Source organism: Lathamus discolor, chromosome Z (assembly GCF_037157495.1).
Source record: "Lathamus discolor isolate bLatDis1 chromosome Z, bLatDis1.hap1, whole genome shotgun sequence".
Classification (NCBI taxonomy): Eukaryota; Metazoa; Chordata; class Aves; order Psittaciformes; family Psittacidae; genus Lathamus; species Lathamus discolor.
Genome location: NC_088909.1, coordinates 86,080,571 through 86,098,229, shown reverse-complemented (window position 1 = coordinate 86,098,229; position 17,659 = coordinate 86,080,571). Strand labels below are relative to the sequence as shown.

Genomic DNA, 17,659 nt, shown 5'->3' with positions numbered 1-17,659 from the left:
GGCAGTGCAATTTCATTATGGCTTCAAAATGATAGGCTCTCTTTCCTTAAATATATTAGGGGGTTAGGTTTTTTTAGTACAATATGCTCAGTTTATCAAGCAGAAACATTCTTTTTTTAAATAGAGCAGATTTTTTTTTCAAGTACGTATTTTCAGTATACTAATGATTTGATTCCAAACTTAGACCATTTGTTGCTGAAAATCTTAGCAGTGATGAGGATAAGCAATGTAGCATAACACATTGATTTTATGCAGATCATCACCGTTATGTTTTGGGAGGTCTGCTGTATTAGTGATATATAAAAACTGATTACTTTCTCCAACATTGCCTAGTAATTGTTTATTATTTTCCTATTAGACAAACAAGACAGATCAATATTCCTGAACACCGACCAGACTATGAGTAACATCACTGTAAATGGATTTGCCTCAGACCTCAGTGGTGTATTCATTTTAATGATTTGGACAATGTGAGTCCAATGACAAGGCGCTCAAGCTAAGTTTAAAATTAAATTAAGAATAGGAATTGCTTACTTTGTTCCTTTGCTAATTGATAGGGCCTTGTCGCTTTAACACTACTTGTTAGAAAACAGTATAAAAATAGATAAAATGTTCTTTGCATTAAAATTGCTATTTTACTGTTAAAAAGTCTATTGTTCAAAATCCTAGTAATGTTCAATATTATTGAAGAAATTGCATAGTGTGATGTTTCAGGTGCTGTATCTCAGAGAACTCAGCGGCAGCCTTTTTGACTTGTCATATTTATTAACAAGCTTTTGTCCAAAAGGAAGTATTATTAGAAGTTAGTCAAAATATAGTTGAAATACTGTGCACAGAAAGGTGTTGATATTCTTGTTTTTCCTGCTGACATATCTTAATAAAAGACATTGACAGTTATTTTGCATTTTTGTTAGAGGCATGTTCAGTGGTAGTGTGTTCCTGATCAAAATAATTTTCCTAACGTTGTTGTAAGAGGAGCACTTTGTCTTGCATCAAATGTAATTGATCCTGAAGCAGTGTAATCACAATTACTCACTTTCTTAATTGGCCTGCCCAAAATCAGAAAATGGAAACCGATCGGCAGCGTTTAAATCAATAGCTTTGTAGTAAAGCTTGTGGGGGTAGGGACATAGTGGTAATGGGTAGATCAATTGGTCTTAGATGCCAATCATGGTCTGTGTGTTTTGCATAGCAAACACTACCTCTCTGCTTGGGGATGTGCTGTTGTACTAGCAGTTCAATAAATACAAACTGTAAGAAGTACAAAACTAATATGAGTAATAAAATATTTAGATCTCTACTGAATTTGTTGTACAAGTCAAGGACAATGAAGGAGAAACTGCATTATGGAGAGAACTTCTAAGGCCTGAGCCTTGAAAGACCTCATAAATACTGTTTTTATTAAGCAAGATCACACATGTAATTAAAAAGAGGTGATACACCTTAATTTGAAAACTGTTCCCAATGAATTTATTTAGATTATTAGACTGTGTATTAAGATGCTTACATTATGTCCTTGTAAGAGAACATCTCTTCTGGTTATTTTTCGTGTATGACCTCCTTCCAGAGGCACATTCTTTCAGCCACACTGGTGTTCTGCACAATCATGCCTCTCAAGCAGAAAGTTAAAGAGGAATAAATGGAGGAACTTAGTGTTTTAAAAGATTTTTGTGAGCTTTACAATTTCTTTTTAGGTTACTTTGTTCAGATTCTGCGAGCAGGATATACACAACATAGAAGTACAAAGCAGTTTGTTATTGGCAGTCTGGTAGCTTACTGAATCCTAGTTAAGCATTAGTATATTCACACCATTGCAAGCCAGGTAGGCATCATTACATAGAGGAAAGGTAAGAACAGATCCTTGATGATACAGACTGACTGCAGAGCTCCACTGCAGAATTTTATTTTTCCTTGTCAGATTTTGTGTATTTCCACACTGCTGTATTTCCTCTTGAATCCTGGAAAAAGTGAGGCTGGGCATGAACCACTACTGTCATTTCTTCTATCGCTTCATCCTTTTTTCTTAGAAAAGCAGGATACTGTGTTTTCCTTTCTTCATCAAGGCTATGAGCAAAGTCTCCTAACCTTCTCCATTCCATGTTTTGCAGTAACTTAGTGTATGGTTCCTCCTCTTCCTTTTTTTCTTTTTTTTTTTTTTTCATCTGTGGAGATTTTTTGAATACAAGACAAAAATAGTGAACTGGATTTGAACAGATGTATTCTGGGTCAAGCAGCTATTAGTGATGTAAAAAAGAATAATAAAAATAGCAAGAAGAATATTCCTCAGCCTCTTATTAGAATAATATTTTTTTAAAAGCTTTTGAGAATCAAGACTTTGAAGACTGCTATTGTGGAATCTTATAAAAATTCATACACAAGTGATAATATAATTTGTATTAGTTTTAAAGAAGATCTTGCCATCATTGTCCTAAAGTGTTTTGTCACGGCAGATAAATGAAGGGAAGAGAGAGAGACAATAGAGAAAATGGGCACTGGCTTCAGATGACAGGTGTGTGCTGCTTCCACTGCAGCCATCTGAAGAAAAGTTAAAACTGTGCATCTTCTAAAGGATCACGTGTTAGTCTTGCAGTGTCATGTGTCAGGTAGGACCAGATGATTTCCAGATGCCCCTTCTGACCTGAATTGTTCTATGGAACTGTCAAATTCCTCCTGTTAAATTAGATATTACTACATCTCTAATATAAAGATGTAATAAGAGACATGCTGGTCAACAAACAAAAGCTGTATATTTAGCCTGTAAAGTGTATAATAAAGTAAATGATATAAGGGAGGATGATTTTCGCTGGCTGAAAGCGAAACAAATGGTGGCTGAAGTGAAGTTAAGAACAAAGTGGTTTTGAAGAACAGCTAGCAATTGGAATTTCTGCTTGCAGACTATGAAGAATTCATAGTTTTTCAAAGAATATCTTACTAGCTTTTTAATCTCTGGGGCAGAGGGCGGTGGCATGTTTGTTACAGCAGAGGTGTCAAGTGGTCCTCTCGAGCAGTTAGAGCCATGTAAAACCCAAGCTATGCTCATGCTGTTATTCCTTCTTGTTGTGAAAAGATTGTTATAAGCAGTTCAGAGCAAGTGGTATGTTCAGTCAATGGAGGACATGAGTCATTGTACAGAAAGCTGGTTTATCTGTATTATGGTGAATTATGTAGTGCACATCTTGCTTTAATATGAAAGATAACGTTGGTTAAACAATCGGTTGAACAATTCCAATGAAAGTGTTGTTGAAAGTTTTAGTCTCATAGTCCAGGCAGTATATATAAACAGCAAAAAGTTACGAAGCAGTTGATTAAAGACCTTTCCTTCAGCTTCTAAGGTGATGGAGTTCCTGGTCACTTTTCCAAGGAAAAATTAAAGAAAAAAATATTACTTACTCAAACAATCCCTGCTCCTCTAGCATGCTAATGGCCTTAGAGGTGGACAGTATTTAAAGTAGTATATGGAAAAAAAAAATGAGAATTTGTTAGCTAAGTAAATTTTTAAAAGCAGCTCCTCATAATGATTCTTTATAAAGGAAATACTAGCCAAGTTTGAAGGGATTGTTTCAATGTATGTTTACCAGATAATCATTAGGGACTGTAGTGGTAGGACAAGGGGTAACGGGTTAAAACTTACACAGGAGACGTTCAGGTTACATATAAGGAGGAAGTTCTTTACTATAAGGCACTGCAATGGGTTGCCCAAGGAAGTTGTGAATGTTCCATCCCTAGCGGTGTTCAAGTCCAGGCTGGACAGAGCCTTGGGTGACATGGTTTAGGGTGAGGGGTCCTTGCCCATGGCAGGGGGGTTGGAACTAGGTGATCTTAAGGTCCTTTCCAACCGTAACTATTCTATGATTCTATGATTTTCAACAAAATTAGTAATAATTCTGAATTTTATTTGAAAAACCAATGCTTGAAATACATAATTATAACACTTCAAAAGTCAGAAAGTAAGAATGTACTAGTCCTAAGCATTTTTGAAATTGTGAAATCAGGTAACTATGGTAAGTATTAAAATTTTAAGTAGTAGGACCATGAAATGCTTTCCTGTTTTCAAGTTGCTTGTCTTGCATCTTTAGGAGGGAGACACATACCTTTTTTATATTTGTGATCTAGTGCTCTTTTTTCCATCAGTCTGGGTTTTTTTTCAGCATGTTGAAGTTGCAGAGTTATAAAAAAATCAGTTTGAGGTTAATTTAAATACCATGGATATTAGTTGATGAAATATATCTTCCATTCTAATGACTGTATCATTATATTTAAGTAGGATATCTGAGGCATATCAGCCATCAGCATGTATTGACTGCTTAGTTCATCATGAAAAAGTATTCTGTTCAAAAATTTTTCGTGCCTCAAAGTAGTAACAAAAATTCTGACTGGATGTACTGATCCTGAATTGTTAGCCTAATCCCTTATGGTATAGTTTGTCAATCAAATATAGCAGAATGAATGTATCTTGAGTTTCTGTAGCCTTGGAGAACTCCAAGATAAGATAGTTAGAAACTTGGATAATTGAATGAGTAGGGAGAGCAAGTTCACTGTATGGTGTTTATTTCTTAAGGAGGAATCTGTAGCACTTGATAGTAGTATGCTACTACTGATAGAAAGTTTTCTTACCTCTCTGCCGTTAACAAAAACTGCCTCAAATTCTGCAGTTTTTCGGTGTGTTTTTACATCAACCAGTACGCTGTGTGGTTTTGTTACTCCAGAATCGTTTGGTTTGTTTGGGGTTTTAGACAAAAATAATACTTTCTGTGTGAAGTTACAGCTTTTCTAGGTTTAGCTGTATTTCTGGGACAGCTATTGTTGATGGTGGGATTTGTGAATAACAGTTCTTTTAAAGGAACTGTAAAATGTATAAGAATTTGTCCTTTGCAAGCATTTAGTTTGAGTGTGATGCTTTATAGATTACAAATAAACGTTAATATGAGTAAAAGTTACGTTTTCAGAAATGCAAGAACATGCGTACTATATTAATACACATTTATACTGAAGAAAATGGGTCAGCTTTATTGATGTAATAAATTAGCAGGCTTTTGGATTAACAAGGTAGAAATCATTCAGGTAGTTATTACACCATTTAGAGATTCCATAGTAAAATTGGAGCTGATACGTATATATTAATCCTTGTTGAAGCACTTGGTTGATACTCTGTAATTTCTCTTTTCTCAGCACAAAGGATGATTGTTTCAATGTTAGCATTCAACCCCCTGCTGGAGAACTGCTTTTGCCTGTCACTATGTCAGAGAAAGACTTTAAGAAGGAGCAAGGTGAGAAATATTTCAGCAGCTTCAATAAATGTTTGGATGAAAAGAAGGCTGTGTGCCTTTCAATTTCCAGGCATACAGCAAGTGTTTCCTGTGTAGCTGTTTGCACTAGTCTCAATTAGCATTCAGTCCAGTACTAACTATTTAATTTTAAAATCTTTTAGAAAGGATATACAGTGGTATTTGACAGCTTTCCAGTGTGCCTCTAAAAGCACAAAGCCCACCCTTTACCCTGAAACAGTCTTCTGGCTGAGAGTCTTGGCTTCTGTCATGAAGTGTGAATGTCTTTCCTACAAGCAGTAAAGCAGAAAGTTGAAACCGCAGCTCAAGGATATAAACCAAATATTCATTGATACGGTGCCTGTCTTTGCTAGCCTTTATTCCAAGGCTGTGTTTAAATATTCTTAGTGTTCCTAATCCTCGGCTACTTTGAAGATTATTTTAATAATTTTCTTTTCAAACACCTCATATAAAAAATATGCTTGTTGGAGCACTCTTTTAGAAAGGTGACATGTATGTACTTCTGCATTCTCCTCATGTTGAGTCTTTAAAGAATGTAAGTTTCTGATGCTAGTCCAAACACAAACCTCGCTAAGAGCTTTTAGTGACGTCAGTATTTTATACAAATAATTAGAGAAAATTGTACTTAGCTTTTACTGTGTGTTAAATGGAATAGTCTGTGCTGCTACCCTTAATTTGGATGTGATTCTTGGATATTTTAAAATAGAAATTATTACATTTTGCATGCATTCAAACATAATAGTGTTTACTCATCTATTTCAATGTATGGGGATTTACATGTGTAAATCTCTTCACATTGAGATGAGAATATACCCATGGGATCCTGTCTCATTGCTGTGTAAGGCTCAGAAACTCAGTATATCCATCAGGCAGTCAGGAACACCAATGAGTAATGCTATGTATTACTAATTACTGCTTTTGAGCATTTTTTGCTTTTGTATTTTTGAATTATTAAGAAAGATAAATATTGCGTAGATCATTTTCACTTAAGCTTATGGCTGTACTGAAAAGTTAGGATTGTGCTTTGTGTTCTTAACCAATTGATACTTATTTGCTGTTCTTACCCTTTGCTGGCTAAAGCCTGCCTCTGCTTTATACCTGCTCAGCAAACCAAGGTGAGTGATTGAACGAGGCTGTGGCACATTTATTTTAAACTGTTCCCTTCTAAAAATTGTAGCTGAGGTTGTAGTGGAAGAAAGGCAGATTACTGTGCTTCTCCCTCCCCTTCCCCTGCCTTGTTTTTATATTTGCTTGCTTTGTGATATTTTGATAGAGTTTTTGTATGTTTTACTGTGACTGAGGGCTTTTTTTCCTCCTGACTGGCCATACAGAACCATGAGCACAAAGAAGAAGTGTACTTGGAGAATAGCTGTGGTCCTCAGTGGAGCTGTTGCCAAAATTCCTTTTTCTTCTGCCATTTTACTTCTATGGTTGTTGATTATTTGTCTGAATAAATCTGGCAGCTGTTTGCTATGTTTAATAGAGCAGAAAGGCTACTCTGAATAAAGCTATTTGAAAATTTGTTTATATGAAGTATTTGTAAATCCATGAAGGTCTCTTGGCATTTCTGTATCGCTCTCTCTGTCTTCCTGAATTCATTCTTTTATGCAGGACTTGATGCTGGCAAATTTACCACAGGTTTAAAAACCTTTTCTATTGCATCTTTTTTTCTTAAAGATATCAGCTGTTTCAGAATATTCATGGTAATAGAGGTCTCAGTTCTAAATTTTATATAAGTATTTATTACAAAGATCTAGGAGCAGCTAGCATTTGGGGAGAATTACTGTGTGATCTTGCTAAGTGAAAAATCCGAATTACAATAATAAATGCAGAGCAATTTAGAAGTTGGTATATATTATTCTGTTTTGTGTTTAACTTCAATTTGTCTGTATTCTCCAAATGAATCTGATTTATATAACTCGGTTTTCACTTGTCATGCTTTTTCTTTTTACTTTTTTTTGTTTTTTTCTTGGTTTTGAACATAAGATGTTTCAGGTCTTGTACTTGGAGATGCCTTATTTTATTCACAACCAGAACAAATAGGTAAAAAATAGTGAAAGAGTGAGGAGAATATTAGAAATGCAAGATTGTATTGGGGGAGAATGAGAATATGTATGGGTTTTAGGGATTTTTACATCTAAATCGCGTGTGTAACCTAATAAGAATGCTAAAGAGGAAATAGCTGGTGTTATATTGCTATGTAGAAGGCAGCTTATTGCTACATATCTTTACATTCTGCTGTTTTGCATTGTCTTTTACATTTGTATATGTCCATTTTCTTCCTAATGGCAGAAGGAGTGGGGAACAGACGGGTTATTGAATATTCATGGCTGTGAAGGTTGTATGGTGGTAGTGGCAGAACCTAGAAAGCTGAATTTATCCCTATGCTGTGTGATAGTGCTTAGCCTTATAGATGGTCTTCCGTTTCCTCCTGAGCTGGGGAATCCTCCGATGAGGTAATTCCCCAGAGCAGCAGCTGAGTTAGCAGTTGATCTTGTGATTGACAATTTGGAAGCAGTGAATAAAAATGGTATTGCTAAACTACTCTTTACTTTTCTGTTAAATATTTTTACTGATCTTTAGTTTTACCTGGTTTACATATATATGTAAGTATATACATATATATATATATATGTATGCACATATACCTTGGTTTACATCACATCCTCATGGAAAGTCCAGTTTCTGTAGCAGTAATTCTGCATGATTGATTCATGTACTGTTGGAAACTCTCTACCAGATTTTTGACTTGTGTGCTGACTTTTAAAACAGTAGCAAAACTCCACTTGCCTTAATTCAGAGTAGAAGTAGTTTAACTTGGACATACCTTGCTACCTACCAGTGTAAGTTTTCCAATTTCATTTCCTTTTGTTATTAAAAAGTTGTACAGTTATTTCATTGTATCAAGTTAGTTAACCCAATGTAATTGCTGCTCTATGCTCTGACTAGAATTGTCTCAGATTCTCAAGTTTCAAGGAATATTGAAGGTGGCATGTGGTTTTTATAGCTGGGTATCTATCAGAGTTTTTATGAAGGTGTAAAAACTACTTAGAGCGTAAAGACTGTTCCCCTCCCACCGCAACATATTTTGAAATAATTATCTTTTTAAGTGTATACCCGATTCACATTTAAAAAACAACACAAAAACACCTTCGTTAAGTAAGCAAATTGTTTACCTAATTTCGTTAAGATTCATATATCTAACTTGTCTTCCTAACAGGCAAGATGCTAATTCTTTAAATGGTTGGACATTTACTATTTTCTGGCCCTTGACTACCATGAGCAATCATATTTGATGCCCCTTAATTAGAGCATCCTTTTTTCTTTCCAGGTTCTTTTCCACCTCAGCAATCGAGACAATACATTTGCTTACCATGCTGCTCTCCTAAGTGTTCTTTTGCATGTAAATTAATCTTGATTCAGTTTACACTGTCATGCTGAGTGGTACAAATTGCCTATAACAATAAAACAGCATGAGTTAAAAATAAAGGGGGGTGAAAAGGCAGATTGAATGTGTGCCTTACTTGATAGGATGTTACTTTGCTTTATGCCAATACATTAGTTGACGATAATGAATCTTCTGTTCTGAAAAGCATGGTTTAGTTGATTTTTTTAATTTTACTTCAATGGAGCAGTACCTTGTCTTTTATAGAACAAGTTAGACAAACCATTAATGACAAGAGTGTTAAGGTTAAATATGAAGCAATGCATTCACTTCTCTGAGTGCTATCCATCTTTCCATTTACAGGAGCTTGACAAAAGTACTGGCTTTGTACAACATTTCCTTTAATTACATGCTGCGGAAAACAGGCTTTTAACATAAACATAGTTGCATTCATTTATTCAGCATTTGCTCTTCAATAGAGCTTAATGGAGAAGGTTTAAATCCTAAATGAGTACACACATCTCTCAGCAGTGTTATGTCAGTCCCTGTGCTCTGCTTAAAAGCAGTTTTAGGCTGCGTATGTAGTTTTTAAAGCTTTTGCCTAACAGTGAAGTTAAACAATTTCAAACAGAATGTTCTATTCCCAAGATAAAGCTGGTCTTTATAGAAGCTGTGTGCTTATTTTTGCTCTCTGCAAGAGGAGATCATGTTCAAAAATAGCCCATTATTTACTTATGAGCTGTTCCATCTTTATTTTGATATTTCTTATTTTGTGGCAGCAGCTAATGCACATTCTATGGCATAAAAATGTTGGGTTTATTTTTTTAATTGCTCTATTAAGCATCTTAGTGCCATTTGCACTGGATTAGAACTGTACGTGCTGCCCTAAAATACTACCCTTTTGAGACTTTTGCATTGTTTTCGTTGTTAATGTTATTGTGGATTTCAGATGCTTCATATTTCTGCCTAAAGCACTTTGCTCCATTGTTTGTCTGCTTTTTCACCTTCTGAACATAGAGTAAAATCGCACACAGAGTGTTAAGTTGTAGTTACTGTTGGCTTTTAATCAACATGAGCATCCAGCAGATCATTAATTCAGAACAATGGATGTTGATAGAAAAGTGAAGGTTTTTGTTAAAATGTCCTTGATAAACATTTCTTTCTTTACTTTTTTTTGTCATATGTTTGGATACAATATTGGTATTTCTGTTCCATTTTGTAGCGATATTCAAGTTATTTTAATCAAATAGTTTATGGTAACATTTTAGAGAATTTCCCAGTTTGTAATGGAATGACTTGATCTTCATGAACTTAATTGAACCAATGCCTACTGTCTGAATTTCAAGGTTATTTTTAGCAATTGGATATGAAGTTGTAATTAAATGCAGTGGGTTTATAATTGAAATATTAGAAGATGTCTTTGTATATGGTTTTACTTAAACTGGACTTTTCCAAATCAGTCTTACTTAATTTATGTTTGCATTCTTCTTTTAACGTATGTTTTTTTGTAAAAAAGAGCCATCTTAGTTTCACAGTTGTATTAGTATCATATGTCATTGTTCAGTTATTAGTAATTATAGGGCATTACAAGTAATACCTTAAACAAATGTAATTAATTTATTGCAAAATTGTTTTCTTGACTAATGGTTTAACCTTCAATGCAAATGTGGGTTTTTGTTTAGAAGTCTCTTATTTTGGTTTTATGCTTAATAAGCAAGCAAATCTTAAAGTATTCACAATTAAATACTTAACATTTCAGGGATGCTGACAGGAATGAATGAGACATCTGCTACAATAGCTGTTGCTCCACAGAACTGTACTAGACTTGTAATAATTGAGAAGCTAGTGAAGGCAGCAAATCTGGGTGTAGTCCCTTCTGGTCAAGATAACATTCACAGGTAAGATTACATCATTCATAGTGGAACCACCTTTTAATATGAATTTGTTAGTTCAAAATCAGTCATTTGATAGTATTAGGGAAAAATTTATTATCCACACCTTTAACAGATGAAATACCCAATTATACTCTAACATAGAACCCTAAGCAGGTATTAACTTGAGCCTAAGTACTCTTAGCTCTTCATTTGAATGTATGTATCTAGACTGTACTGTACACAGTTAGGGGGAGTTGTCCTTTCATGGTTTTGTTTAAAAGGGAAAATGTAGCCATTTAAAGCACAGTAATTTCAAGAGCATCTGTATGTTTTTTTGGCTTTTATTTCTGTTTCTAAAAGTAAGTGGCCTTACTCAAGTGCATCATCTGTGAGAAGTAGCTTATTTTTCCCACGTTGATTTTTGACCTGTGATATCCAGCTAGCTAAACCTGGAAGTTGTTTTTTGGTGTTTGTTTCAGGGTTAGGGTTTTTTTCAGTTGGACGAAGATCATTTTAAATGCAGGTTGAACGTTAAATTGAACATTTCTTTGTCCTTCCTATATTTATGCAAGGAAAAGCAGTGATCAGCCACAAAAGTCATTGGCCCTGTCTAAATTCTAAATGTTACTTGTAGATCAATCCATTTCATCCAAAAACTGTGGTACAGAATGTCAGTGGAATTGATATGATTGTTGGTTAATGACAGCTTTTAATGTGATTGACTCAAAATATTTAGCCCCATGAATCTGTGTGCCTTGTCACTTGTGACAGGAACAAACAGGAAAACTGCCATGTGTTGAAAACTGAGTGGACACAAATAGCAACAGCAAGATGTGATTGGAAGCTGTTAACCTGGTCTTGGAATAACAAAATGCATGCATTTCTCCTAGCATCTACTAAAGCTGTTCCAGAGTGTGAATTATCTCTTTAGCTCCTGAATATTGCCATTTGAATAAGAGCAAAGTATCTTCTTTTAAAACAGAGAACAATGTTTTTCTTTGAAATTTTGCTGAGATGGCTGTTTGGAATAGTGAGAATCGTGTAGCGTACACAGGACTAATAATCTGGTGTTTCTCTTTGTTGGATTTAGTCTTTTTTGCATCGCTGGGAATTTGTATTGTATTGCATTAACATTAACCCAGCTGGGTTTTCCTATGTATTTGATACGGTCAATGATAAAATTCTGTTTCACCATAAAAACGTGATACAGCAAGTGCGATTGCATTGAAATGATTGTCACTATTGACACCTGCTCCTCCATGAAAGAGTCCTCATTTGTTGCATCCCTGCGGGATTTCTACCGCCTCAGCATCAATTCAAAGACTGGGTGAGAGTGTCAATCAAGAGAGACCGAAGTGTGTGCAGCATACAGGTGTTCTCCATCTTTACCTTATCCATCACATGAGGCTTATCACATAGGGATGGATTGGTTTGTGGCTGAGTCTTGAAAGGCTTCCAAAAGTAATAGCTTAGTTCCTAGCTCAGCCAAAGGTTTCCTGGTTGTAGATAAGATCCTAATTTGATCTTGCGTTTCTCTTGCTCTTTTTTTTAAATAAATAAATAAATAAATAGATAAATAGATAGAAAAGGAAAAAAAAAAAAAAAAGAAAAGGGGGGTTTGCACAAAACAGAGTCTATGACCAGCAGTAAATAAATTGAAGATGTGCTTCCTGTTAGGTATGCTCCTTCAGAGACAATGGTTGAAAACATGTTATGGTCAGGCTGAAGTATTCAGAATATTTTAGAGCATCCTGAAATGTTCTTTTGTGGTTTTGGTTTGATTCAAAATAGAATGTAGTCAGTCTGCCACAGTAGTTACCAAATAGTTTGTCTTTATAATATCCATCAGGCAATAAAAGTTGTTTATAAGAACTTAATTGGCCTACAAGAAAAACCCGCAATGTTAAGCATTTAGAAAATAGCCCTTCATTTTCTTTACCATAAGTAACTGTAGTTCAAAGATATTGTGTAGTCATAATTGCAGATAGTTTTTACTGAGAAAAAGAGTGGGAATACTAACTAACTGATAACTGTGGTGAACGTTTTCATCTTTTAAATAGCACTACATTATCACTGAAGTAAATCCTAGGTTTAGATAAATGAATAGTTGAGATAGATTAGACAAAACTCTGAAACAAATTACATAAATACATATACACATACAAAAGTATACATATATTTGGATTAAATCAACTTTGCCATGAAAGTAAATAAAAATGGAGTCTCTGCTTCCAAAATCTCACAAATGCAAGAAGTGTGTCATGTTTTATTTATGTGACATATGCACCATTTCAGGATGATAAATAAGGAGTCGCCTTTTACCTTAACAGAGCAGTTACAAATTCAATAAAAATGTGTTAAAAGTGAGTTTTTTTCTATTTCTGCATATTGTCATCTGTCTTGTTTGTTTTAGTGCAAGTGGTATTTGGGGAAAAAATTATATACAAGAACTTGTTTTAGCTCATAGTGCTATTCTGTGAGGACTGCTTGAGCTCACTTCTTGGAAGTCCATAGTACATACCCTTTTACACAGGAAAAGAAATATTTTTAAACTGATGTTTTGCACTGTGCAGCATGAATTCTATTAACCTCTTAGTTGGTCATCGCCAGCTTAAGTATTTCTATGTAATGATGTCTAATGCCAATAAATTTATATTATCTGGTAATGCAATATACTCATTCAAAATGAAATTGTGTACTTTAGTAGAGATGTATCCAGTGAACACAAACAGGTGTGTATTTCTTGGGTTCTTTTCAGTCTAAATATATTCGCACTCATGACAAAGATGGTGTCATTGTGGTGGGACCCAGTTACTACTCCTTAAATTGATAGCCATATTTAGGATTGTATTTTTGCACCAATTAAAATCCTTAGAGCAAATGCAATGAAGATCTGAAAACTAATACTTGAAACAAATATCAACAGAATAGCATGCAGTTACCAATGAGAAATGAAAAAAATATAAACCTGTCAAATACATCAGCTATATATCAGTCTGTATCACAGTATAGGAACACCTTCTTAGGTGCATTGTTTTCTCTCTTTATTATATGGTTGCTGAATACTTACGTTTATTTGAAACGTAGTAATTTAATTGTTAACTGAGCGTAGAACAAAATGCCAGATAATACAGTTGATTCTGTTTTAAACTCTCTTTTCTGACTGTTTTTATTTGAAGTGATAGCTGCAAAAGCTTTGAACTCAGTAGCCAGTGTATATATCAGAACACAAAGGTGCAGTTTATGTTCATACATTTGTAAAATAAATTTGCTATACCATTTTACTTTCTTAAGTGTAGTTTCCTGTTCTTCGAATGAGTTAATAGAAGCTAGTAGATTACAGGTCTTTGTAAGGCTGCATATGGTGCATTCTCATGTCTTTAATAGGATTTAGCTATGTATTGATCTCTCTTGCTTTTGTGATCAAGGGGAAACATTATTTCAATTTTAAAGGCTTCTGCCAAAAACAAGAATGTGAAATACTTTCCAAAGAGAAAGCATTTAGCAGAAAATATAATGTCTCAAATATGAAAACTTCAGAAAAAAGTGTCTTTTTCTTAAAATATTGTTTCACAAGAGTGATTAGGGTATTTTTTTCAATTGCATAGCTCTTTCAATGTCTGAGAACTGTTGTTTGTTAAAAAAAATTTAAGAAATAAAGGATTGGAAGTGGGTTGAGAAATACATAGATGTTGGCAAAGTGATTTCAAAAAATAATCAGCTAAAGCACCAAGCTTCTCTCTGGTGATTCAAACCACACTGTGGGTACCATTTGAATGTCTAAAGGCAGAGACATGTAAAGAGAAATGCTTGTTGCTGCAGCAAATTAAATCAGTCATTTAGAGACTAGGTACTTTTCAGTTGAAGTATTTCTGCTGTTTATTGTCAGTGGGGAAAGTCTACGAAGAATTTTTCCTTCTTTAAGGTAAGAGGATACATAATTGAGGACATTTATTTCCTCAAAGTTGATTCTTCTGTGGACCATAACTTCATCTCCCTATCTCTATCTTGGCAATAATATTAATTGTTTTATATATCAAAAATAAATTCTAGGTTATTCTCTTCAATTCCAAAATGTGATGAGATGAAGACACTATTCAAGATTTTCAGTATTTTTAATTCTAACAAACACAAGCCTTAGTTATCCAGAAATGTCCTTCGTGTTAGTGCTACCTTCAAAATGTGCTGCTTATTCCTCTTACATGAATATTCTAAAAGTTCTTTAGTTATCTTCCTCTTCTGCTATTTTCAGCTCCATAACCTCCTACCAGGATAGCTAATCTTCATTTTCTTGACTTCTAATATAGCAAAAGGCAACAGGTGGTGACAAACTGAAAAGACGAGTTGCAAACTTTAATTTTAGACTTGAATGCTCTTATGTACCCCTTGAAAATGTCAAAATATTGTCAATTCTTGTGTAAGGCTCTCTGCATAAAGGAGAGGTATTTCAGGGTGAATTGGCTTAGAAAGACAATAATGGAAATGCACATTTTCACTCCCTACTAAAGATGGTGCAAAAGCTTTTAATACATACACAGTAGCATATAACAAAAAAGTCTGTTCAGAGCTGGCATCTTCAGAAGCAAGCTGGTTTTGCTTCTTCCCTCTTTCACTTTATTTTATGCTTGAGGGATTCCGTTGACGTCAGAATATAATGTGTAATGAAATGGAGAATCAAGCTGTCTTGAACTGACTTCCTTCCTGCCTTCTACTTCCTGAAGCATTTCTTAAATGGGATACATTGCACTCTAGTAGATCATTTCTCTCAGTGACCATGGCTCTACAAAATGATGTAAGGTAGAATTTTCCATGCTTTTTGTTCTCAAAGACTTTACTTGTACATTACCCAGTCAGTCAGATAAAAGTCTGAACCTATCAGGTTGGATATGAAGAACAAATTTTGGTCAACCTAAACTAATTTAATAGTCCATTGAACTAGTCTGTCACTGCTGTTGTATTTTGGAGCAATCCACAATTAGTAACAGGAAATAGTTGGGTTAGAATGTGAGCATGGTGTCATCTACATCTCTTTTTTCTGCAGTTTATCAGGATGGCCTTAACCTTTGACCTCAGCACTCTGGGACACATGACAGCATTCATTTCAGTCCTCTAATTCGATACGGGCAAGTCTGTAATTTCAGCAACCCAATAGCAACAACCTGTGGTTTTGAAGACAATCACACCTCAGCTCCTTTCAACACTGAAGCCTTAATCAGCTTCAGAACAGCCATTTCACATTGCAAAATAACAAATTTAATAACCTTCTCCGTTACAATCATGAAAGTTGTCATTCTGATAGCTGTCTCTCCTTCCTAGAGATCACCAGAACTTGTGGAAGGAAGATTCTAATCTCTTGGTGTGTCTTCATAGTAGACACCTGAATTAGCTGCAAACAAGCTAGCTTTTAAACAAGAAGTACGAAGGAGCACTTCTGCTCATTGCTGGTGCAGGTCTAATTAGCTAAAGCACACCATTGCACACAGTGACTATGCTGCTTTTGGGATCTATATTTTTAATGGCACTTGACCGAACCATATAGGTTCGGTCATTTTGTTCAGAGATTACTGTCTGTAGTACATCATAGTTTAGCATACCCATGACCTGTGTGGTTTTGTGAATAAGCAAGTATTGAATGAGATGTAACGTATCTTCCACCTGTCTTTTAGAGGTTTGCATTAGTATCTTTTACCAAAATCAAAGCTATACTGTGTAATTTTTTTTATATATGACAGTAAGCACACTGCACTGGATAAGCATTGAAGTCCTGAAGAACATGAAAGCAAGTAGACCCAACATAGAAACTTTCATAAAATGCTTGAAAATCAGAAGTCCAAGGATCAACACTTGTTTTTCACTAGCCTTTATTCCCCATCCCATGAATCAGCCTGACAGTCTGGTTGTACTCAACCCTTTTTATCATTTTGCAACCTGTCATGTCCCATTTATAGTATATTGGCAGACTGATTCTCAAAGGAAAGAGGTTTTTGTTTACAGACAATTTTGGTTATCAGAGAATGGCATGCTTAGTAATCAGTTATCCTTCCCACATCTTTTTAATCCAGCAACACTTACTGTGGGAAGAAAAGCTATGTGATTGTGCATATGTATAGATAGGTTTATACTGAAGAAAACCCCATTTAAAGGGGTTCACCTGGAAAATTTTAAACTTCCAATTTGTACTGAATTTGGAAGAATTCTCAGGCAGAAGGTTGGTGATAGACCCAATCAGCTTACCGTAACTACCAACTGCATCTGCTTCCAGAATGTCAGAAAGGAAGTGCTGTCACCTATATATTGATGATAAACACAGTGTAGAGATTTCTTAGAAATATAAATTGTTTATAGCTGCTTCATTTGAATCCAAACGTATGTTCTCAGCACCTGACAAACAGGTCTTACAAATCCAGGAAGACCTTTTAAAGACCATTTCTGCTCTGTGTGCGCACAAAAATCCTTCCTAAGATTTTTTACTAAGCCATTGGCCTGTCGGAGAGCTTAAATGAAGTGAAATCTTGCTCCTTTGACGCAGTTATGTGGACTGTTCTGCTTCTGTGGTTCCTTAGCTGTGGGGCTCAGTCATCTTTTTCTCCTCTTCTAGAAAGCTACAATGTGTAGCTGAGTAAATAAAGTTCTAATAGACATGCAGCCTTGGTTTTGCTTCCTAATTTCTCAAGTAGGAATTAATTAGAGCTAAATACCCTAGGCAAAGCAGTTTCTCTGGTAGCCTTTACTTATAGGAGACAGAATTCTGAAGATTATAGTATATCCACATCCACAGAATTTCAGCCTTCGTTGTAACCAGAAGTTGTAAATTCTTAATGTTTTCTTGATTTATGATAGAAGTAATTCTAGCTTTTCTGAAAATCAATCAAACAAACCTGCCCAACTGGGCTAACAATTTCTTCTTTTCTTTTTTTTTTTTTCTTTTTTTTTTTCTTTTTTTTTTTTTTTGCTGGACAGCACTAGAAGTCTTCCTGATAAGTCACTATTCTTAGGTAAACATTTTTATTTCTAGATGAAATAAAACAAATTTTTAAATGTGAAGGTACTCATTCAGTATTTTTTACTAGATACTCCTTAATGTCTTAATCAAATCCTAATGCTCCAAACCTTCA

General features: G+C 34.9%; 1 protein-coding gene across 2 annotated transcripts in view; it reads left to right on the top strand.

The window, feature by feature from the left end:
- Positions 1-17,659, top strand: part of AP3B1 (adaptor related protein complex 3 subunit beta 1) — a 164,634-nt gene that overhangs the window by 140,338 nt on the left and 6,637 nt on the right. For both annotated transcript variants that reach the window (XM_065661062.1, XM_065661061.1), the window contains exons 25-26: positions 5,170-5,267; positions 10,430-10,568. In XM_065661062.1, coding sequence (XP_065517134.1) covers positions 5,170-5,267; positions 10,430-10,568 — 237 coding nt within the window. The remainder of the gene's footprint in view (positions 1-5,169; positions 5,268-10,429; positions 10,569-17,659) is intronic.